We start from the raw sequence: 25,580 nt of genomic DNA, 5'->3' as shown, positions 1-25,580 counted from the left end.
TAAGTCATGGAAGCCCCGGAGCTGTATATTTGGTGGAGTACAAGGTGTGGTAGGCCGAAAAATGACACAATTGACACTAAATCTTAGAGTGATAACAGGTAGATATTTATTCTTAGTGTCAGTAAGGGATGGGTTGGATCAATCACCAATTGGTACTAAAGGGTCTCTCTAGTAGCAATACAGAGTTTCTAATAAAACAGCGTAAAGAATGGGTTAAAGTAAATTGGGGGTTTCAGACATTCTACACCAAAGTGTGTTATACAATAAAGTTCCATAATCCTAATTTTAAAAGTCCTTACCCCTCCCGGGACACCCTAATCTACAAAATAAAATATTAAAACGAAGTGGCCAGTGCAATGACTTCAAATTAGCCTTTACCTTGTAGTCTTTGACTCCTTTATCAACCTAGTGCATCCTAAGCCAACCAAAACATGGAAGTGATGCTGGGAAGCTTCCCTACAGAACTACTCGGGGTCTACTTCTTCTGCCACTCTGCTTTCTTCTACCGACTTTGGGACCTCTCTTGGGAATGCCGCTTTTTCTTGCCTGCTGCTCTGTGGCCTAACAAGCTTTACTTGTACACGACTTCTCTGCTTTGGGGTTTTCAGTATTCATAAGAGTTTGGACCGCCTTCCTCCAGGCAGTGTACAGACTACAAAACACTCCTGTTTTTTCTTTATAATATTAAAAGTAGGAAGTGTGCAACCAAGGATTCCCAGACTGACATCAGGGAATATTAAAAGCATGCAACTCTATGTAGGATACCAATGCTGGAGAACGGGAGTTACAGGTAAGCAACTTACTGCTCATGGTTTCTACGGAATTTAGCCTTTTCCCAGGCTGTGAGCTTCTCTGATTGTCTTCCTCTTCCATTGTGTTTTGCACATCTGATTGCACCTGGATTTTCTACCAGTCTGCTCTTATCCCCAGCCCTTTTGTACACTCTGTGTTGGGGTGGGTTCCCCAAGTCTTTGTCCTATTGACTATTCCCCATTCATTTTCAAATTCTCCCTTTTTTTAGGTGTTTTTTTTTCTATGGGCGGGTCTATGATGGTCTCAGCGGTTATCTCGGGAAAGCAAGGTTTAAAAGGTGCCTGCAGTGTGCAGCATCATCTTGAATTCATTGCTCTCACAGGAAGCAAGTTCAAATATTTCTGCATGCTCTCATGTCTGTGCTCTGCAATGAAACAGTATGTGCAAAAGTGCATCAGTCTTTAGAATACTCCACAATGTCTCTTCTCATTCTGGTAAGAGGTGACGGCTTCTTCTGTGAAATGTCCCCCGCTGCCTCTTTTGACTGGCTGCCTGGTTCCCTCAGATTCTAAAAGGCACCCGGCTCTCTTCGACCAGTCTACCCCTGCACTTGGTCTCCCCTGACCTCCTACCCTACCGCCACCTGCACTTGCCATTCCAGGCTCCCTCCCCTTACACTAGCCTAGCTGGGTCTCCACTCCTGATCCCTTCCAGCCCCATCCCTTGCACTTAGCTTGTGGACCTTCTTTCTCCTGCACTCTCTGCTTTCCCCTGGCACTGTCTACCTGGCTTCCCCTGGCACTCGCTTAACTTCTGCCCTGACCGGCACTTCCTCCCTCTCCCCTGCACTTCTTGTTACTGCACTTGCGTGATCCGAATGTCCCAGGGGCTAGTAAAACCGTTTTGGTTTTTCTCCTTCCCTGTCCCTCCGCCCTCCAGCACCCCTGTCGTGTTGTGCCTTGAAACACTGTGCGTATAGACGATTTATAAATACCCAATTAAGAATAAAGAGGAGCAGCAGGAGGGCACTGACGGCAGTGATGCATAAAGTGTAGTAGTTGGAGACACCGGAAGGAATCGGCAGCAATGAGCAGCAGCTTGGTGGGAAGGTAGAACAGGAGGAAGCAGGAGAACTCGAGCAGAAGGTAAGGCAGGAAGAAGGAAGACCACAAGGGGCAAGAAGGAGGAGCTGGAGCACCAGGGCACAGGTGGCAGGAAGGAACGGATCGCAAAACCAAGGACAGTAGACTTGAGCACTCTGTAGCGTTGTGACATGCGCAGTAGCTCCAATTATGGAGAAACACAAACCGTTGCAGGCTTCACATACGGATCATCGGCGTGTGCGTTGTGATGTCTTGACGCCGGCGTCGTGCCGTTGCTATCTTGGGATGGGCAGGCACTGCATCAAGCGTAACACCAATCCAAAAGAGCCCAGAGGAGGTAAATGGAGGATCCTCCAAGTCCATCACCAGACATGGAGGGAATCCCTTCTCTCCAAACTCTATGCGACCCCAAGAAAGGAGGAGACTGGACCTTGTGAAGGATGGACACCCAGAAAGGAAGAATACCCCAGATCAGGGCAAGGGATTCCAGGCCCTGGTAAAAGAATGAGTTAGAAGTGTTAAAATTGATTCTCAACATGGTAGGAAAGGCGATGCAGGGAAAATGCTTGTGACCTTCTCCTCACCAGCATAGCTCCTAACCCTCACAGTACCTAGTCTCTTATACTAAGTGTCTTCCTAACCCTTTACTGAGTGGTTCTTCCCAACTCTGCCCTGCTGTCCCATTTCCCAAAGCCCATTTGCCTGTACAAATCCTGTCACTACCTTGCCTCTAAAGGATTTGTATCTGCAGCCTTTGTTGGGACTATTGCGGTTATCAGTGGAAAGCGTGCCTTTTTTTTGTCTTGATTGGCTGTAAGAACCTGTCTGCTGACCCACGTTGGACCGTGTGAATGTGAGGACCTACAGCCCTGCACAGCCAAACCTACACCAGTGACTCAGTGCATGGAGGGCTTAAAGGAAAGTTAATTACTTCACTGCAAGGGCCTGCAAGCTTGAGAGACACATGCTCATGAATATACAGGAGATGTTGGGGATGGACTAGCAAACTCTGGGAAAAGGTCCAATGGTAATTGAGGATTTTGCAAACAAAATGGCTGGCAGCCTTATTAAGAGTTTAGTCGGCGATCCCTGAAGGGATGTGTTGACTAACAATTACCAGTTACGGGTTACCATTCAAATTTGGAGAGCCAATCCTCTCACTCAGCTAGTTGGGCTCCACACCTGTGCATGGTCCGGCGTTCATGATCTCTGAGAGAAAGAAGGAAAGCAATTAGGAATGGAAGAATAATTCAGGAGCAGAGTGAAGAGGACAATGAGATGACGAAGTGAAGGGAGGAAGAGAAGGAGAGTGAAAGAACATGGAGAGAAAGCTACAGAGGTGAGGAGGTCAAGGAAGAAGAAACGAGAGGGGAAATTAAGAGCAGAGGAAGGAGGGTGAGGTGAGAAAGGAGAAGCGGAGATAGGAAGGCAAAGAATATGTGCAGAGGAAGAATTTGAAGGAGAAAGTAATGAATCAAAAGGGGGAAGGAGGAAAAGGAGAGTGGAGGTGAGTGAAAAGCAACAGACATTTAAGAATGAGCAGGTTGGAGAAAGAAAGAGTTGAAAGAGGAAGGGGAGCCAGGAGATGAAGAAGAAAACAAGGAGGGAGAAAGATGAATCACACACAAGAGGAGGGCACTGGGAAAGAAGTGCAGGAGTAAAAGGAGGAGGGAAGAAGGAGCGAAGGGGTAGGAGGAGAGGAGGTGAACACAGAGACCATAGTGAAGAAACAGCCATTAGGAAAGAAGAAGGCTGAAAGTGAGGAAGTGGGAAAAGAAGAGACTCGAAAGTGAGAGGAGATTGTGGTGAATCCTACGGATTCCTCACAGAATCCCTGTCTAAAGTCTCCTCATTGGTGGCTGGTGGAAGGCCTCTGCTACCTGATCCTAACCTTGGGGGTGGTGTTAGCGGGGTTGATCACCTGGGAGGGAAAGGCCCCCAAGGGAATAGGATGGCTCTGCTAGGAGAGACGCAGTATATATCTTCTTCGAAGGGAGAGATTTCCATGATGCCAGAATATCTAATGGTTTTCTGTCAGAGTAAGGCTTTCCTTCCCAAAACTACCCAAATTGTTAGAAGGGTTTTCACTTCTGATCAACAGGGGAATGGTGTATGTAGGAATCGGAGAATACATATCCCTACTTTTGATGGTTATGATTCCCCCTTAGGTATGCGCTATAGAGCCCAGAATTAACCAGTAATCGCTGTACAGACCTCTACTAAAATTGTATTTCTAAAGCCATTTTAAAAGAATGAGGCTTTTGGAGGAAAAAGGAACAAGAACATTAGGGACTTCCAGTCTCATAATGCTCCAGGGACTGGGACGAGGAAGAGGAGCTCAGAGGCTCAGAACTGTTATGTGCAGGGTAGTGGTTCTGATGACCCACACCTGAGTGGGACATTTGAATATTTAAAGCCCCTTCAGGTGCAGGACAGTAGATAAAGAAGCTGTAGAAGACGTTGCCCGCCACAGTTGCAGCAGCAGAGAAACAAAGACGCTGGAGCTGCCGATGTTATTGAAGTGGATGTCGGTCCTGAGAGGGTCTTCAAGTTTGAAAACCTGAAGTGCAGAGGTTGCGCAGCAGGATGCTGTGTTTTGACAGGCTTAACCTTTGGAGAGAGAGGCACTACTTATTTCGTGCCTTTTAGGTGGCTGGAGAGCACCAGAGTGCATCAAGAACAAGAAAGGCTTCTTTCCCGATCGGCACGGAATACGACCGAACCTGTCAGACGTTCAGGAGTCAACCAAAGAAGCAGAAGTGGCAGCGGCAGCGGATCGAGCGGATGCGTTTAGAGAGACCAATGAATTGGCCTTTATTAGGTAACGCCAGAACGCTCCATCAGATGCCCATTACCCTACACTAGATTTAGATGTAACACTCTCAAATGGTTGCATGACAATATGTAACGATACTCATCCTTACCTAGCTGATCATGCTATACATATGTCAAGACGTTACTCCTCTAATGTTCACCCATTATGATCCTATATGTACGGTATCTCTGATTTCCTCTGTTGTAACTTCCTCTGTTTTTGCAACAGCCTGTGTCAGGCTATGTAACTAAGTTTCGAGTATACTTGTATTGTTGCGCCCAGCTGCCCGTGGGCTTGGAGCGCATTACCAAATAATAAAACAAACAAACAAACTGGCTGCTAATAAATATTTTGAATACCGAATTAATGCAAGAAAGTCATATTGGCGTTATAAGTACTTTGAAAGAAGTCAAGAAAAGAAAGGTTACAACTATTATTGGCAAAGCAAAGAGTATTGCCATAGCAAAAAGAGGGCATTATTGAACCAAGATAAAAACCTGCAGTGGCAAAGTGAAAAGAGGGCAATATTGCACAAAGATTGTAACCATTTATCCCAGAAGAGGAAATAGTTAAGCAAGACACCTACAAGCATTGTCTAAGCCAAAGAAGGGCGAGTATAACATAGAGACATTGTTAGCAGTTACTTGATGTGAAAGTAAGGAATCAAAAGCAGCAGGACAGCCGCCCTCCTTGTGAAAGGTATCAAGGAGGAGAGGAACATAACCTGCATTGCATGTGGCAAATAAATCGGTGGAATAAGCGGCACTGACCTGTATTGTATCCTCACAGAAGACGTTGTGAATCTCAATGTTTTTTAAAGACTTTTGTAAAGGTTTGAAGCAAGCTTCACCACAGAGTACCTGTAGCAGTGTTCGTTTTTATCCTGGCAGGTGAGTATACCAGGAAAGGGATTATTAGTGGTAGTCCTGGCAGGTTAGTGGACCAGGAAGAAGACACTGAAGTACAGCATCGTGGGAAGGTTGTGAAGGAAAGAAAGTGGCAAGGCTACTAATGTGCTTGCTGAATTGTGGTAAAACGATCCTGACAAGACATTGTTATTGATGAAGAAGGATTGTGTTTGTTTTTCAAGGAGGAGACGTTATGCTGAAATATTGACTATAAGTTGTTCATGTTGTGAAAACTTTGCCAAAGACCAAGTGAAAGACTTTTGGAGAGAGCAGAACTTGCCTACTAAAAGGAACTTTCTTATTTTTTTTTTCTATTTATTTTATTCAGAAAAGAAAATATGAAAAATGTATCGAACAGTTTGACACTTCATCTTTATCTTTATCTTTCCCTTTGTTTCCTTCTGTCGTTCTTTCTTTGTCTCTGTATCTCGCCTCGGATATAAGGATATAAGGACCCTGGCTATGTGGCCCTGTTAACAGTGTCCGTGCTCAAAGTTGTTAAGTATTGTTTGTTGATTGTTTGTTTGTTGATCCTTGGGACCGGAGTCTCCCTGTCATCTGTGCCCGAATCTTCTACTACACTTGGAGTCACTGTTGCAGAACTTTCTCTTAGCTGCTTAAAAGTTGCCTCAATTAAGTTCGCCATGGCCATCGACCACCTTGTAGATTCTCCCGAAATCAGTCTATTCCATATCTCTGTTTCTTCAAATATCCATGGATTTTCAGCCAAGGGAAGTAGGTACGTGTTTCTGTTCTGTTTGTTATTATCACAGTTGAGTATCGGGTGCTTTAAGGTTTCTTTTGTATCTGGTTTGTTGCATAATCGACAGTTTGCCCCCTCTGAAGTCGATCTTATCAAAAGTATTTCTTTGGTAGGTAGCAGATTTAATCTTGCTTTCATGAGCAGATTTAGTTTCCTTTTATCTGGGAATTTTTTGCAGTATTTGATTGGCGATTTCACTTTATTGAAAGTTGGGGGGAGATGGGTGAGAAGTTTATTTTTTGTTGCGAGATATAGCGTTCTGATCCAGTCCATCATAACTACTTTTTTCTTTATTCTGTCGGGGTTTTCTTTCAGTTCTTTCTCTGAGCACGCAATTTCTAGTAATTTTGCTCTTCTTTTTTCCTTCCATACTTCCAAGGCTGCACATTTGGCTGAATCCATCTCCTCTTTGATCATAGCGATGACTGGAGAGCACTCCTCTAGGATAATTTTCCTGAAAAAAATAATTGCTGCTTGATCCACCATGGATTCGAGTGATACCAAACCCAGCTCCCTTCTTATCGCTGCCATTGAGTTAGAATTTGGGACTCCCAAAACTGATTTCCATACTAGGCCTTCCAGTTTTGTCCAGATGTTTGTTGGCATTGAGAGTGATACTTCCATCCCATAAATCAGAGCGGGGATCACTTTTCCTTTATAGAAGTTTATTGCAGGTGTCAGGGAGAATTTCCCAAACTTCTTATCGACCAGTCGGGTCTGTGATGCTAGCCGCTTTGCTTTATCCCATAGAGTTCGCTGCATTGTTTGAGCTGTTTTGGTGCTGTCCAGGTCGACTCCCAAGTATTTGATCGATTTTACTGTTTCTAGCTTTTCTTTTTCCAAGTAGAGTATTCGTTGTTTGGATTTTGAACTCTGTGTTTTTTCGAGAACCAACACTTTTGTTTTGTTCTTATTAATGATCAGGCGGTTATGGTTGATGTACTTCGCCAGGTTATCTAGTTTCCGCTGGAGACCAATTTTTGTCTGGTCTATCAGGATAATATCGTCGCCGTATAGTAATCTTGGTACCTTGGTGTTGCCTATTTTTGGTGGAAAACACCTGATTTCTTTTTCGGCGTGTTGGAAATCGCTCAGAAATTAAATGAAGAGAGTAGGAGCTAGGGGGCAACCCTGTTTAACCCCACGTGTTATCTTAATTTCTTCTGACAGAGTTCCTTCCTGGCTGAGTTTGATTCTGACAGTGTTGTCTGTGTGGAGCGCTTTTATAGGTTCCAGGACTTGCGATGGACAGTTCCAGCTCTGGAGTTTTGCCCACAGAAGGTTTCTGTCTATTTTGTCGAAAGCCTTAGATAGGTCGATAAAAGCTAAATAGAGCTTTGGGGCCCCTTCTTTTATCTTGGCCGTTAGGATGTTAATAATCATGATGTTTATTCCAGTGGATCTGTTTCTTTGAAAGCCCACTTGTAGGTTGTCTTTGAAATTGGCGTTTTTTTCCCAGACCCTGAAGCTGTCTAGCAGGAGAGATGCATATATTTTGCCGATGACGTCTAAAAGGGCGATTGGTCTGTAGTTTGCCTGGTCTTCGCGGGCGCCCTTTTTGTAGATTGGGACTATAACCGCTTTGAGCCATGAATCTGGGATTTTCTTAGTATGTTCACACTCTTCAAAAATTTCGCTTATACCTCTGACCATTGTGTGGGAAATTGTTTTAGCATTGCGTTGCTGAGCCCGTCCGGTCCCGGGGCTCTGGAGGCCTTCAGCTTCATGATCTTTGCTTTTATATGTTCCTGACTTGTTACATTTATCCAGTTTGTGCAGATGTTTTCTGGTGCGAGCGATGTTGGATTTTCAGCCTCTTCGAATTCTGATGAGACGTGGGTTATCCATTTCTCCTCCGATACTGCATTACACAGAGGTGCAGATTTCACAATGGTCGATTTGTTAAGAAGGGACCAAAATGCGCTTGAATTTTTTTACTCCAAAATTTTCATCATCGCCTCTGCATCTATCTGGTATTGAAGTGCCTTATGTTTTAGCCAGTTTGCATATTTCTTCCTCTCTTTATGCCAAAGGTCCCAGTCTGACTTGGCATTTGATTTTTTGGCTCTTCTCCTTAGAGTCCGGGTCAGTTTTCTTTGGTTCACCAGTTCAATGTTGAAAGCATGTTGGTGGTTGAAAACCTGATTGGGTGTTCCCCTTTGTTTTCTGTATAGTACTAGGTAAGGTGTGTAGTCCGGTCTTTCTTTTATGTCTTCCTTTTTGTTTGACTTAAGTTGGTTTCCCCTTGCAAGTCTAAATTTCTTTATATCCTTTTCTGTGAGCTTTAGTCTAGTGCTCTGGTTATTGGCTTTTGTTTCTAGAGGGTATCTTAGTTTTGTTGTTTTTGTACCTTTCCACGAGCAGGTGACCAGGTTGTGATCACTGTTGCTAGTTTTTTCAACTCTGAAACTCGTCATTGAGTCAATCATGCCTGCTGACATGCAAATATGGTCTATTGAGGCTTTTGACTCTCCACATTCCCAGGTCGGAATATTGATTTGGTTTGGGAATAGCGTTGCGATGTTTTGGATGTCTCTTCCCGAAATCAACTCGTTCCACGCTTTCCCTCGGTTTTGAGAGTGGTCTGAACGTTTCGGGGTTGTGCTGTTTGTCTCGCTGCAGTTCGCGTTTAGGTCACCGCATATGATGATATTGATGTCCTTGAATGCTTCATATAACTGATCTATCGTGCTCCCCATATTTAGACAGAAGGTTTCGGTTGACATCCGCTGGGGATTCCAATAGCAATTGATAATGGCGAGTTTTTTTTTGCACTTTCCTCTTTGAACTTTCTTATTTTGAACTTTGATTTGGAAAATCCTGCTTTGAACCTGGGGAAGGGAATCCAAAACTGGTTACAAGGATATCTGGTTATCAGGTTCCTGTTTCAGCATAATTGTTATTTAGTTAAACCTTAATTGCATTTATGAGTTTGAGGTTTGTATAAGTATAAGGGACAGATTCCTTTTGTTAGTGTTTTCCTTTAGTCTTTGTTTGATAGGCAGGGAAATCCTGTTTTTGTTGGGGATAGCGAGGAGTTTATCACACCCTTTTAATTAATAAAATGGCTGCTTATGAAAACCCTTTATAAAGTTGTCTGCCTCGCATTTCTGACCCCTCACAAGATGTCCAGAGGGCCCTCTCATTCAGAGGGCGACAAGGTGGACACTAGGAGGGTGCTCAGTTATTGAGCAGAGGGGGCAGAGTCAAGAAATCCTGGAGACACAGAAGAGGTCCAATCCTTGAGGCACCTGCCTGATACGACTCGCACCAGTCCACTACTTTCAGAGACTGTGGCTAAGTCTACTAAAGGCATTGGGGCACCTGTGCCCCAATCCCTTGACATAGAGATGTCTGGCGCAGTTTCAACTAAAGCTTGGTTGCTTGAACCATGACCCCAGGACCCATCGAGCACTGAAGGAGGAGTATCCCTCCAGGGAGATCACTCGGCCAAGACAAGAAAGAGGTGCCAGGGAAATGTGAAATCCCAAGCAATGGTAATTACTTCCTTTCCACCAGGAGGTCGAGCGCAAGGGAAGAGAGGTGATGGATTACAGTCCTTAAGTAAACTGGAATTGCTAATTATTAATTAATGTAATTATTATTATTATTACTAGACATTTATTGAACTCTGACCTAACTTCCGCAAGCAACTGACCGCTTTACAAGTCATAGGGGGAAGTACACAGTGAGGGAAGCAGAGATCCAAGAGCGCGGGGAGTTAACAGCAGTGTAGGGGATCTACAAGGAACCAGGGGAGGGAACCGGGCGGAGCAGATCATGCAATGTCAGCTTGGGGAGGGAGTGGGGGGCATGTGGGCATAGGTTACCCTCTATTCCCTTACCAAGTCAATCCTAAAACATTTGCCTGCTTTTGTTGCAAGATAACCCCCTTTGAACCAAACTTTCCCAGTCTCGGGTTGTCTGTTGATGCCTTAGCCGTGACACTGTGAGCAGTGGGCCATTTTAATAGGGAAGAGTATGCGAGATGGTACTGACCCCCGAGGAACCTCATCTCCGTGGTCTGCACAGATTGTTTTTTTACAGCAGCTCCTGGGGAAGAACCAGAACATTGAAGGGTACATTGTGATGTAAACCATTGCACGCTGCTAATCGCTCTAGTGCCGTCACTATGCAGGACCAGTGGGGATCCATGGTAGACAGTAAAGCTTTTTTGAAAGGCAATTGAATCTCCCCAGTTCCCCTATGAGTTTGGAAGCTAGGTTGTTAAGCACTTAAGCACTTAGGTCGGTTTGCCCCCAGCGGCGGTGGTGGTGGTGACTGTGTCAAAATGCTTGAGAGGACCTCAGTGAAGGGCTTGTTAAATAGGTCAGAAACCACCTTGCAATTGCACGCCTGGGAGTCTTTGGATCTTCCCCGGTGGCAAGCAAGGGATTGCATAGGGTAAGGATGGTCTAGGCAAGCGCGAGGTGATCTAGGTTAGGCCTGTGTTCTAGCATGTGTCTGTGCATGTGGGGTATGTGGGAGAAAACGCTAAGTGGAAGACGCACAATATTTTTGAAGAGGAAAATTGTTTTCAATCTCCCTTAGTGGAGGATACCGTACATCTCATAATTGGCAATAATGAAGGTTGGATTGGATGTGTACCTGGTCCAATAGCGGCCATGTTTCCCTTCAACCAGGGGCACAGAACTGGTACTGTGCTCTGTGCTTGTATCTTTCATGTACACTGCAGTGAGACGGGTGTAGCATCTCGTGCGTATCAATTGCCATCATGTTGCAGACTGACGCTGCCATGCATTGCGGTGCTACTAGGCAACAGTCGCTGGTAGCGCTGTTCCTGCGCGCTTCTGTGAAGTGTTTACAACATGTCGCTTTGAACCGGTCCAACCCCGCCTGGCATGTGGCAGGCATTTGCGCTGTTTCATTGAGTTCTCGCTGTTCCTCGGCTCTCATTGTTCTGTGTTCTTTCTCCTCAGACCGGTGAATTTTCAGCTCGCTTCCTTTTGAAGTTGCCAGTGGATTTCAGCAACATCCCCACATACCTTCTCAAGGTAAAATATATTTAAGAAAGCATCGTAAAAGCATTCCATGTTAATGCTAAAGGACTGAATGCGGAGCATGTATTTTAGAATGTCTTTGCTTTTTCCAGACAATGAATTTCATGCACGTGTTTGAAACGAAGTGGAGCGAATGTGTCTCCCAGGGTTGCACAGGCTTTAGCGGTTGTTTTTCTTTGAATCACAGCGAGACATGTCCAATCCCTGCTGGGTTTGACACTCCTGTCTTTTATGACAGTGACTCTCTCTTTGCATCTGAGCACAGCCGCCCTGCCAGCCTCAATGCCTCATCGACCAGAATGTATCTTAATGCGATTCACCCCCCCCCACTCCGTCTATCAGAAGCCCCTAAAAGCGTGGACCACCCCCGTTTGGGAACGCCCGACCATGCATTGCTGACTCGGTTCGGCCTTCTCTGTCCTTTTGCTTGTTTCCATCCATTTAACACCATCCATTGAAAATGTAATTTGGCAAATTGGGGTCCATGTCCAAGCTGGTGTGCTGCGCTTACCCAGAAGAATGGCGTGGCTAGTTGGGGGGGTAGCCCCATCAAGTCTCTTTCTTGGAATCCTCCACAGCCCATAGCAACCTCAGCATAGCACAATTCGACATTATACACATATATTGTGGTGTTTTCATGTAGAGGTATTACTAGATGACGACATCGTGAATAGCTTGTCGGAAAGAGTAAACTTCCATCGACTGTTGTTTAATAGCAGAACAATTATTGAAGAGACTGAGTGCACTCTTGGCTGTTAAGAACAGGGCCGGCCACTCGGCACGGGCGTAGACATTGAATGATCGCGGATTGATGAGTAGCTGATGGAACAAAGAGTGCACGCACATTGCTGGAGCAGAGACACAGGAAAGAACAGACCGTGATGATATGTCCTTCCAGGTCGTCATTTAAAGCCATGAGCGTGAGAATTCCGAGTGAGAACTTCAGTACACATAGGTAGAGCATGTAGGGTTAAAATAATACCTATGATTAGTTCCACCTCTGTCAGACCCCACACTCTGCACCTAAAGCTGGTGCACACAGAAGTAGACCCCACACCAGGGCGGAATAAGTCTCACAAATGGCTACTTCATCAACTCCTCCTCTGCCCCCCCCCCCCCCCTCCAAGGTTGCATTTCCTTTCACAGACTCTACGGTGCAATTAGATTGCTTTTTTTGGTAGAAGACAAACCTTTCACTTGTGCCATAACTGCTTAAGGACAAGGATGCTAAAGCTAAACCGGCATTGGCAAAGCCAACAATTTTGGTGTACCTGTCCATTATATGGTAGCGGCTGGCAAATGGAGAGATTACCTGACCATATGAAACTGTTGGCTTTCTGATTTCTCGTTTTTAACAGCTCAGAAGTCCAAGGAACACACATAAATACACACTTGGATAAGACATTTTTACTTCACCTGTAGTTATATACAGTTGCAATGAATGCATTAACTCTCAGCAGATAACACTGGCAGACCAACGTTTGATGTTACAGCTTGATAGAGCTAGCTTAACGAGATCGCAGGAGGATGTGTTTTGGGCAGGGAGGGGCAGCTAGTGGGTGGAGATTGCTATAGGTGGGTAACTTACCAAGCAACGCCCACACTATGTGCATCCCTCCTCACATTCTATCTCACTCCTACATGTAGTTCAATGAAATAGTTTGGGCTTAAAGTACCACCTACGAGCTACAGCTAAAACTGTGTTATCCTAAAATTTTCTTCCGGTATTCCCTATACTTCTTGAAAACCTGGCAACACTAATGATCTGATTCTAGTAACTGTTCATGCTTCCCATGAGGCAAGACTGAATATTTTTCCTATTTTTCTTCTTTTTTTTGGTTGCATGTTTCCTCTTAATTTAACACCTAACACTTCATACTTCAAACAAGTGTCACCTTTCAAGCACCATTCTCTGAGAAACCGGAATCGTATGGTAATGCACGAGTATTTCCAAACCAAAGTATTGCAGTGCATGTATATATGATATCAACCTCTCTTTCCTTAAATTGCTACCATTCTCCTAAAAGCTATGGCGCTCATTACGAGTTTGGCGGTAATTCCACCGAGCTACCACCAAACGGAATTGCAGTGACCTCCACCTGGTCCTGTAGGTTTACTGCATGATTACAAGCGGTGGCCCTCATTACGAGTTAGGCGGTATTTCCACCGAGCTACCACCAAACGGAATTGCAGTGACCTCCACCTGGTCCTGTAGGTTTACTGCATGATTACAAGCGGTGGGTATTTTTGTAGAATTCCCATCAGCTGTAATTTCACCGATTTATCAGCCGTAATGTGGAGGATTTACCTTCCGCATTAAGCTGGAGGTAATTCCTCCATATCCTGGCCAAACTCGAGATTTGGCAGACTGGTTAAAGTGGTGGTAATTCTGTTACTACCACTTCTTGCCACTCCGCCAAACTCGAAATGAGGCCCATTGTCTACTAGGTTGCAAATGCAAACTCAAAGTATTTGTAAAGCAGTCATTTATATGCTGAAAGATTGTCTGTATGGATGGAGTCACGTGTTGAAAAGTCCACACACTACTCTTTCAGAGCAGATTCATGAAGTGAATAGAAGATGTGCATAGCGGTACTATGACTTTGCAGCATTCCAGATAAGGATAGTAGTTTAAACAAGAGGAAAAATCTTCCCAGGTCTATTTGTTTTTCATATCACAGCACACTATCTGTTCAACCGAGATGAAGCTCGGCCCCTACTGCGTAAAATGCTAAGGCTGAAATAAGATGACCTGTTAAGGTAAATCTGATGTAAATATGGTTGCATGCTTCATTCATTCATTTCATCATTTGTATAGCACCTTTCACCATAGGTATGGTCACAACACACTGTAGGTTGAATGCCTTCGGAGGGACCGAAGTCCAAGGTATGGGAAATTCGAGGAGGTGCTACTATGTGTGTGCATTATAGACAATACGAGGAGTAGAGCGGCTTCACAGTCCCTGCTAGCCACCCATGTCTGATTGGCATGTGGATGGGTAGAGAGGGGTAGACCAGAGAGAGAGTCTGGAGGGGGTATGTGAGAGGATAGTCGTGTGTAGCTACAGTTCATATTTGTTGTCTTGAAAGGAGCTGAATACGTATGGCAGGGATGTTGTGCTTCTTCTTTTAGTCTGGTGTATGGGGTTGATGCGTGGGGTTGTGCCTGCGGCTAGAGTGCAACAAGTTTCAATATAATGGCTATACTCAACGAATGACTCAGTTCAGCCTCATTATACATCGAAGTGCAAAACATAGCCGCACTCCCAAATCCATCTGAATGCAACACATAGCCCGCACCCCTAAATCCATCTAAATGCAAAACAGCCTGTCCACGGGACTCGTGCAACCTAGGTGCAACACACTGTCTGCACAGTGGTTATCTAGAAAGTGTGGGAAGGTTTAACATAATAGCTACACAGAGCACAGCATGGTTCAACACATTGGATATCTACTAGTGTACAAAGTGAACCATCACATAGTTAGGAACAGGTGGTAGTAATGTGAGTAAGATTTTCAGGGTTTTACCAGAGCACAGTAATGGCTGTACTCCCCGCCCGTACCACCGTACCGGAATTGTCGCTGTAGGATGTGCTGGCAGGCGTCCGTGGGCAAACAGGGAGTGGGAGCAGCCTTAGGGAGCTCCCCTTTATCTTGAGCCCTTAGCCGGCTGCCTGGGCAATGCTGCCCTGTGTGGTTAGCTGAAGAGAGAACCTAGCGATCACATGCTTCAAGCGCTGACCACTCTGGTTGGGGAGAGGTCGGACTGGGAGGTGGGGATAGGAGGATCGCGGAAGGGACTTGGGGACAGATGGAAAAGGTGAAAATGGCAATAAGAAGTCCTGGTGGGCACGGGCGTGCAATGGAGAGCAGACTTATTGCACAGGATGGTCCTCCAACATCAGCTGGAAACTAAAGGACAAAAGGTTATTAATAAAAATGCATATAATGTGATCTTGTATGTAAATGTGTTGATATGTCTGGTGTATATGAAATTCTAGATTATCTGAGCCTTGAAAAGACATTTTGGGGGAATTCTTTCATTTTGTTTAGAAGTGCGCAGAATTAACATACTGACATGGTATAGGCGGTGCTCCAGATAAGATTTTGAAGTGGGAGTAATTTAATCCCTATTTTTTAAAGTTGGGAGTAAAATGATTTTTTGGGAAGTGAAAATGTAAGTCCATTTCCCAATGGGAGTATTGAATAAGCGAGTAAAACATGTTTAACTGGAAATGTTTATTTAATAATGATTTCTATGCAGCTAGTTCTTCATGCACATTACAATATGCATGTGTACTTCTTCCAATCAGGCAGTAATAATAGCAGTTTCCTCCTAGTTCTACATGCACTACTGTTGCAAACAGATCCATGGACCGGTTCGGGTGAAGCAGGGCTGCAAGGTCCTAAGTGTCTGTTTCCCATTTTTTTGTTGGGAGCACTTTTACTCCTTTTTTATTTTTGGGGAGTATTTGCCTATTTTTTAGGGAGTAAAAGTGGCCTATTACACCCCCTTATCTGTAGGGCTGGGTAAAGGTGGTCTCTGATGGCCTACATGTATAGATGTAGAATGTTTCTCCGATGTCTTAAAATAGAGCACGTGTCTTTTTCTCACAACATGTACTTTCATGTAATGATCATGTGATGCCATTAGTGAGGTCATTAGAGTACTGTAGGTTTTTAGTGATGTCATAAATAATGTTATAGTCGTGCATGATGTCATCAGTGTGCCTATGGGTTGTGCTACAGTGGTTCAGAGTTAAGGTTGCATAGTTTTCAACAACTGGCAACTTTCAGGAGTTGTGTTGCATTAGTCCAGCACCTTAAAGTTGCTGCATCTAAAGTTTCTTCACAGAATTCCAAGGGTTTTGTTGGGTTGAATTGATTCAACATAACTTTTTCTTACCTACATTTGTTTCACTGGTATATTTAATAAGCATGGCGACATTATATGAGAATTATCTTTCATCTTTGTTGTTTGACCATATATAGCAGTAAACATTTGGTGTATAAGGAGATTATCTTACAAAAGAGCGATATTTTCAAAATTGCCAAATGCAAATGTTATCTTGCTGATAGTGCTGAACTATTAGAAACATCCATTCTGAAACATCTCCTTCATGAATGTCTTCTGATAAATGCATTATGGATAATTGGTGATGAGTTTATGACGAGAAACATGTCCCATAAGACCTCGGTCGCTCATGCAATGAGCGAAGTTGGGATATAGGCGGGGAATGGGAGCGACTCAGTGGGGAACCGATGAAGGAGATCGCAACAGGTATCGCCATAACTCAGTGGGCCTCAAATTAGCCTGGAGACTGCATGATGGATGGCTTTGCTATAGTATAATCAAAAAGAACCAATATGTGACTGTGTCCATATTATTTTCTGGGATGTATTTGTGTGATCTTGGGCAGCTGCTGTAGCTTTACTCCTTTCGAGGTATCCTAGGCGTGTTGGTCAAGGTGTTTAACTGAAGATGACATAATGTCTGCTCAGCTCTTAAACACCCGTGCTGATCTGTCGTGGCCTGCGTCGGGAGGCTTCTGGGGCACCTGGTGCAAACAGCAGAGCCAGGTGTTGGGGGTGGCCTTGTTTTGAAGCATTTGTCTGACAGGCCCCCCTGGCTGTGGTTTAAAGTAACCTTATCTGAGTCATAGCTCATTCTGTGGTTTATCTCCCTGTGAATGGAGCATTGTGCTCAGGATGCTTGGCATTGACAATCTCTGCCTGCAGCACAATGTTTGAACCACCACATTCGTGAGAATAAATCGTATGTCTTTGTTGAAAGTTATATTTATAATTCCATCGATTTCTTTTTTGGTAAAGTTAACTAATTTACTGGAAAGTACACTCAAAAGCTGTGCCATAGAATGAACTAGGTACATTGTCCTCATTACGAGTTGGGCGGTGATAATGGCAGTAATTCCGCTGGATGGAATTACCATTACTGCCGTGGTGTCGGGCAGAATTATCGCCGCTTTACAAAGTGACAGAAGCACGCACACACCATTGGCGGTAACGGTAATTTCGTCCGGTGGAATTACTGCCATAAATAAACTTCAAACAGTAATTCTGGCTGGCATCAAGAGAATTACTGTTACCGCCGCCCATCTCAGCACTGTTTCTGCTGGCGGAAATGGCATTATCGCAGGAATGGGAAGCCTGGCGAATATCCCATTTCCTTGTGACATCCGAAGACAACAGTCCTGTAGAACATGTCACAGGAAAAGGGGAAAGGCAAGGTGGTGAAGATGAGGCTGCGAGAGCAGAAATTCAGCAAAGGGGGAACTGTAGGTCCTGATGGGTGAGGTGGTTGCTCATGCAAATTAGCTGTATGGCTCCAAATAGCGGAGAACCTCTGACCAAACGAAGGCAGCCATCTGGGCCAGCATCCGGACAAGGTTGTGGTAGTGGGCACGATCCCACGGGACAGCGAGGACTGCCACAAAAGATGGAACGACATTAAGGCCAGGGCCTGCAGCCTCATTGCCAACTTAAGTGCGAGACTTCCACCACAGGAGTCGGCACCGTCGAACCACTCGTCCTGAGCTCATGGGAGGAAAAGGCCAGCAGCATCCTCCACATGGAAGCGACAGAGGGTGCTGGCAGTTGCAAAGTGGGCGCAGGCAGCCAAGGAGATGCTGGAGAGTGAATGCACTGTGCAAAAGCATGTTTTCCCGCAGCATAGATGGGCCCAAAAGCATGTTTCCCCCCAGCATAAATGGGCCCAAAGGTCAGGGGAATGGGTAACCACATGGCAATGTCTACAAAGGCACGGAGACTACATGCATGTGCAAGGCAAGGTGGGATACCTTAAAACGAGGCTCTTCAACTAGTCCACACACCTCGCCTAGGTTCTCCCCCTGGTACCTCTTTGTTCACAAATGTAAGGGATGTAGCCGGTTCACCTGTAACCCTCTGAACCTTAGAGGCTCGCTATACTCTGTAACCAGTATACTGTGTACCACTATCTGTCCTGTACTAGGTTCTCCTGTAACCCACGAACCACAGACTGGCTTTCATTCATGTGTAACTAAGCAAGCCTCCTTGTAACAGCGCCGCGATGCCCAAGGGATGCTTTTTGTGCTTTATAATTGTAAAAAATAAATAAATGTGAAGAAATGGAACCATCAGAAACACCCATGTGTGCTGTGAAAGCCCAAGTTGCAAAGTGACCCCCCCCTCTGCACCACCACATCAATAAGTCATGTTGGCATGCCAACAGGCAAAGAGCCCATGCATGTGCCAAGTATACCCTCAGCAGACACTTCACCCACCTTGCATAAGCTGTACTCATTGGCCTGAAAACAACCCAGCCTGTCGGACAAAATGTGTGTATGATGACCATCATTTTGCATGAGCGTCTCGCTAGTCCACATACTAGCATGCGTGATGACTGACAGCATGTAATTATCCACCAAACAGGTTCACAGTCAACTCCCAACACTGGTGGCAGCTCACCGACCTCCACCCCTGGATAGGCCAGCCAGCCTTGGGAAACGAGGCACCAGGGCCGGAGCACACCAGCAGCATGTCAGCCATGCCAAGTGGTGAGACAGCCACAGTCCCCACAGATGTGTCCAGTGACCCGTCCACCAACACTCCACTTGCAGCTGCAGGTGCGGCACCCTCAGCTGCTGCGACCGCCACACCACAGCCGTCTCCTGTGGTGTTCCCTGAGGTCAGTGTGACACATGGCACAACAACTGCACCCGCTCATCAGCCCCTTTAGTCCCCTTCATCACCTGAGGCAGACTGCCTATCCCATCGCTAGGGTGAGCTGGGTACAGGGGCTGAAGGGCTGAGGGGCTGATGGCAGTGGTACACCTGATGGAAAACACACGGGCTTCAGGTCTCTCTGCTTCAGCCCAGTCCCTCTACTTTGTCCACAGACAGCGCAACAGCTTTCACCGGATGGAATCTGGGGGAGGATGGACGCCATGGAGCTCCGCCAGGTCATCATTGAAAATCTGGTGTAGATGCGGGTGCAGCATCTTCAGGCAATACGGGACAGTATGCAGTGCTCCTCACTGAGAATAGCGAGATAATTGGGGCGCCAGTTGTCCATGGCGACTGCTGCCCACTATGCCACCCTCTCTACAATGTGACCTATACACTGCCCGAGCAGGCTTGCAAAGTGGACACACAAATTACTTGTATGTACATGCCACTATTTATTTTATTGATATGTGGTTTATTTAAACCTTTCAAGAGCATATTCTATAAATATTAATAGTACATTTGTTCATGACAATACAAACAGATAAATAGGATTATCACATAAGCACCACAAAAAATAGAAATTCATATAGACTCCTGACAATAACATTTTAAAACACATAACATGATCAATTGGGCGCTTTGAAGCACAATTCTTGCTGTATAAGTGCCTTACAAATGCCCAATAAAATAAATGATAAACAAGATTGAGTTCTACTAAAAACTTTAAAACAGCCACTATTAAGGAGGAAGATTGAGCACAGTATATTCGTCTCCATAGGTAATCACAATCCACGCATGTGTTTAGCAACAAATCTCCCAAAGTGAGTAATGCGCAAATCTATTAACATGACACTATTTCACTGGGCTCAGGGGATGTTGGGGATTGGGTTTAATATGTGTCTACATGTCTAGAGCATGCCCCTACCACCCATGCTCGTGGGGGACTGTGATATGCCTCATATAAAGGTTGTTACAATGTTGGTCTACAGACGGAAGATGCCTGCCACACCCATCAATTTGAATTTAGAAACCACAGAGGTCCTTGCACCCAAATGACAAAATATACACTTTTATTTGACCCACGGTTTGCAGGTATTTTGGCCATTCCCTGGGTGATACCTCTAGCAGCCATGGTGGGCCCCTAATATGCCCAATAGCCCTACAGAGCCATTAAGCCACACAAAGGGACCCTTGAGAATCCCTAGAGGCCCTGGCAAGCCCATGGGCTAAATCCTGGTCCATGGCTGGGGCCAGGTAGGATGGGCTATTTCAAGACACAGTTCCAACCAAGGCGCAAGCACCCAGCCTATCCCCCCTCAGACTGGCTCCCAGGCTACTGGTAGCCTAAAGGAAGATCCGGGAGCCCTAGAAAAAACAGATATCTTTATATCTTTATATTGTCGCAGCCATATTCCACCACTGTGGGCCCAACATAACCCTTGCTAGGGTTGGGAACCCCCAGAGTCGTCTATTCTGATGTTCAGGAATTCCCCTGTGATGGGAAGTGGATTCTGCATTACATAGTTGGTATTCCAACTATTAATGTCGTCAAGACATTAATAGCCTTATCACTGCCTTGTGTAAAACAAATACATCATCAGTATGTCTGAGCCTCAACACTATTATAGATTAAATTCTCAGTGAAGGTGTTTTCTCCTTCTACTCTATCCTGAGATCCGTTACTGAACTATTGTTATACTTTATTGTATTTCGTGTGGGCCATATAAATAAAAAAATAGAATTATTGTTTTCTACATTACGTGTAACAAAACGGATTTTGCTTTGATCCAAGGATACACTCACAATCTTGTAAAATCATTCTTCTTAATCTCCCTACCTGGCTAATGGATTCATATCCATGTAATGTAAACCATGTAAAAATGTAATTAATGGAATGTAAATTTAAGTTTGGAGTTCCCATGTTCTTAGTTTCATTTTGGCACAGGTAGTTTAATGTTGTGATATTTAACCAGGCGTAACATTGAAAGTGGTCTACAATTAGATCAGTTCTGCCACATCTGTATGGTGGTACAAGTGTTACTCCTAAATGTAACACTCCATGTTTTGTCCCAATAAGTGTATTATTGGAAATATTGATGATAGTATTGGATTTGGAGCCTCGTCTCAAGGGCCCTGTCTTGTGTTGGTTCTCAAAGGTGTTTGCATTGTTATGTTCCCCCCTCTTCTGCTACTCGTTGTTTGTACTTGATATCCATGGTGCGTATAGATTTTCGTCCTGAAAGAATCGTCGTTCTCTCTCCTGAATCACTGGCCATCACCTGCCTTGTGGTTTTATTCGTCCTCACTAAGATTGTGTGTTGTGTAGTTGCTGCTGTGCTTGTTATTTTCCAGCACTGCAGCGCATCTTGGCACGTCAATTCACCAAAATGCCAGGGAGGGGGGGGGGGGGGGGTTGCGGAAGTGACATCACAAAATCGGTGACATCATAGCAAGTGACATCACAGTCCCATTGGCCCCAACGGACCAAAGTCACAGGTAGTGTTGAGAGTCCATGTTACACAATAAGAAATTATTGAAATGCAGGAATGACAAAAAGTCTGATATTTACAACAAAAATACACTGGGGAACTCAAAAGGTCACTTCGGTTACCAGTCATATTATCTATAGTACTGCATTGATGTGCCCATAGATGTCCAGTAAATGCCAAAAGGCACAGCCTAGACACTCAAGTGGCACAGCCCATGTTCCAGTGCAGCCTCATACATTTGGGGGATAAAACGTTGACGGGGATAGTCAACATGCCAGGCATAGTCTCATATGCCTAAGCATTATCACCATATGCCAACAGCAGACTGAAACGTACAGGTTCTGCCTTCATGTACCAGTTATTTTTTTAATTTGCATACAGTTTATTACAAACTTTTAAAAAGAAAAAAAAAGTGATCCCATTATTACAACTCAGTTTTCCTGACTCCGTTCCATCTTCCCAAATATAATCCTAAGATTTTGGTTTTGTTAAGTCACAAGAAAGAAAAAAAAAAGAACAAGATCACGCAAAAGAGCAAACAAAAAGAAGCACTATGTCCAAGTATTATCCAAGCTCAGTGGTCACCAGTTGCAGTGAATTCCTCGTATGTCCCAAGAAGTAGATCAATGCATACGTCAACTTGTTATTAGTGCGGCCCACCAGTCTTCACATCCCCAGGTGGCTCTTTTCTCAATCTCTTTTCCGAAGATTGAGGTCCTCTTGTCTTGCAAGGCTGGGCAAAAGGCCACAAGATATTTTAAGGTCTCCGCTGAGTTTTTGCAGAGTCTGCAAGTTGGATCGTTCACTGAGATTTTTTTCCTTTGTCTTACTTTTTCCTTCGTTTCAAATTGGTTCAGCCTGAATCTCAAGAAGACATCACGAAATCTGTCGTCTGGAATCTTTATTAGGTAGCTTGCAGGATTGTTGTACGCTTTGGCTTCAGGCGGTACCAGTTCCATACATTTATGCAGATTTCTTTGATGACATGTTTCAAGCCAATCCCATTGCCAACGTTTTGTCTTTACCTTGTTAGGATTGGACCACAGGGTGTCTTCAGTTGGATTTAGAATTTCCAAGATGGCCTTACAGTTCTTTTCCCCGAGGCCTGGAATTGATTGTTCATCAATGTCTGGCTGAGTATTCAGTATTTGATATTGCGATGATACCAATTATAGCCTCAAGTATAGTCATCATAAGTAAGGTATAGCCTCACGTGCTCAGGTCTTCCTTTGTGGCAAGCGGAGCCTAAAACGCTCACATGTGAATGCCAGGAACGGTTATCCTATCCAAGCAGGTCTGGTACTAGGATTTATCCTGCCCAACAAGAAGTTGCATTTCTCCTACACCAACCATTCCACTCTTCCACTTTGCAGCTGGTCACAATCCTTTCTACGTGTAGCTCCCACCTCTCGCAGCCTCGTGCTTAAATCTTAAAATAGTGTCCTGCTCCACTGACTGGGCCTGTACTTGACACGTTGATGTGCAGATCTACACGAAAAACTCGCATCATATTAAGCGTGTCATTTAGTTTTCATTCGAGGTTCTGATAGCAGCACAGTTTGGCTCTTTGTAAATTAAGTTTGATGCATAGCCTTCTTTGCCAACAGTTTATCTCGTCTTAAATGCTCCTTCACTGCACACCAGGCACTTCTGCCAGCCCTTGCACCATATTTGAAATAGTAAAGGAGGCTTTGTGCAGTCACATTTGTCTTGGGAGGATAGCTCAGGGGGCAACACGCTCGTCTTAGAAGCAAGCGACGCAGAGCAACACAGGTTTGATTCCCAGGTCTGCGCTTAGAAACCTTTGGGTATTAAGCGCGTTACAAATAACCAATTACAATTACATTTCTTTTAAACAAGAGCCAACTGAAAGCAGCGGTTAATTGTGAAGGGCTAATGCAAGTCTGGTGCTGCATCATCTTTGAATTAATGTCTGATGCTAAAATACTTTTTACATGTGTTGGCCACGCGTTGGTTTACACATCTCGTGGACAAAGTCACTTTCCTATGGTTTTATTCCTTTTTCACATATCCCTCTAAAATATTAAAGTTTGAGGTATGTAAAATAGAGTTCTTATGCCATGTCCCAATACACAGCCTGTTGTGTGTATCACGGAGCTTACAAAAAGTGTGTCTATGAAACACCCTCTAAGCGCTTTGTCTATGATGTGGTGATACTGAAGCAATCTTTTGTGATTATGACCTGGTTCAGTGTTTTTTTTTAAATGATGATAAAAAACTGTAATCTGGTGAAGTGACCATCTCTGAATCTAAACATTTCCTATTCTCTTACGCAGCCCATCCCTGTGCCACAATGGAATGATATGCCACTCTCCAGAACTAACAGTTTCCTGGGGTTGGGCTCTGTCCTCGCTACCTGCCTGTACTATGTCCATTCTCGGCATGGGTAAAGTCTGAGTCTGCGGGCGCTCATTCAAGTGTCAGACAAAAAGTTGGATATCTGAGCGGTGACCAGCTTATGGTCAATGCTGCTGCCGACTGCCCGTTATCCCTCTGGGAATTATACATAATTCCGTTATCTTGGCTGGCTTGTGGAGTGCCACCATTTCCTTGGTACAAATGTGCACATATGCCAGCAATACCTTTTAAACATTACCCCAACCAGCATACACACCTGGCATTTCTGAGAGTGGGGCACACAGTAGGCATCGGCTCCATGCTGGAAGGGGTTTTTGGATTCAATGGGCTTGAGCTGTATGTACTCCGGGTGGTGACAAAAAGCACAACAGCCCTTGACTCTCTACACAGCCTCATAGTTCGCCTCAGAGTCCAAATGCTGCTGTCCCAACAAATGTTCCAAACAAAAGTTCTGATTGACAAAATAACGGCTACCTTACAGTACATTTAGAACTCCAGAGCTCACATGAACATAATAAGTGAATCCATGGCAATGAAAACAAAGAAGGAGTTATAGCCCAAGTGGCACACTAAGAGCTCGAGGAGTGTAGTCTGGAAACAGTGTGGCCATCTTTGAATGGATCTTATCACACATATCATGTTATCTACCAAAATATCTTTTTAAGAAAAAAGAATATCTTGGCAAAAGTAAGTAAATACGTATTTATTAGATATGCATGTTACTGTTTCACTTCTGTTTGAATTTGTGAAATTACATCTCATGCATATTTAAGTAGACTCCACATTAATAATTGAAGCACGTTTTTCTTGTAAAAATCATTTTTTTTCAACCCTAATTATGATAAAACAATAATCACCAAAGATGATTGAGTCGTCCAGGCAGCCTACTATTTTAACAACTAGCAAGCAAAGCTGATCGGATATCCAACACTGCCATGCCTGCATTACGTTGCTATGTTAATAACAGCAACTTCAATTCTAGTCTGAGGCAGCTGCTCTAATGCTTCCTGGCTATTTGTACTACCTGACTGGTCAGCCCTGATAACCTTTTCCCAGGGGTCGCAAAGGTGAAGTCGGGGGTCGCAGCTGCGAGCCCTGGCAACTATCAAATTGCATCTCTGAATGAATTAGCATACTTTGTGAACTTGTGTTGTCTTTGCAATCGTTTTGATATTTTCTTTGTTATATTGTCAGATTTCCTCTTGATATTTGACTAAATTATGTGACTTTTATATAACGAAATTCTGAATTGTTTGTTTTGGTGCAACCTCGAATTTCATTTTTTGTGCATCAGTCTCCTTCGGTATATATTGGTAGTTGGGCAACTAGATGGATGGATAGACGACACATACTGGGTAACTGTGTTATGGTCCTCTAAAGCAAATCCGGGTCTTGGTTTACATAATTCACCCCAAGATTATAGTACCACAATGCACTGCGTTACCCATTATGGGTTTTATTATTATATCACATGGTACCTGGAGGGAGGCTACACTAACTGCTCTTAAAGAATAGTGTTTGTTCCGCTTCAAAGATGGCCACCATGCATTGAATTAAAAAATGTTTTAATTTCAAGTACATTTTGGGAAGCAGGAGAGTCATTCAGTCTCTTTAAACGGTG

General features: G+C 44.4%; 1 protein-coding gene across 3 annotated transcripts in view; it reads left to right on the top strand.

The window, feature by feature from the left end:
- The window catches only part of BABAM2 (BRISC and BRCA1 A complex member 2), a 1,270,030-nt gene that overhangs the window by 289,148 nt on the left and 955,302 nt on the right, over positions 1-25,580 (top strand). For 2 of the 3 annotated variants that reach the window (XM_069608725.1, XM_069608724.1), the window contains exon 6: positions 11,283-11,357. The exons of the other annotated variant lie outside the window; for it this stretch is intronic. In XM_069608725.1, coding sequence (XP_069464826.1) covers positions 11,283-11,357 — 75 coding nt within the window. The remainder of the gene's footprint in view (positions 1-11,282; positions 11,358-25,580) is intronic. 3 annotated transcript variants of the gene reach the window in all.

The sequence above is a fragment of the Ambystoma mexicanum genome, chromosome 4q (assembly GCF_040938575.1).
Source record: "Ambystoma mexicanum isolate Mex_15411 chromosome 4q, UKY_AmexF1_1, whole genome shotgun sequence".
Classification (NCBI taxonomy): domain Eukaryota; kingdom Metazoa; phylum Chordata; class Amphibia; order Caudata; family Ambystomatidae; genus Ambystoma; species Ambystoma mexicanum.
The sequence above is the reverse complement of the archived record's forward strand: the minus strand, read 5'-3'. Positions and strand labels throughout refer to the sequence as shown.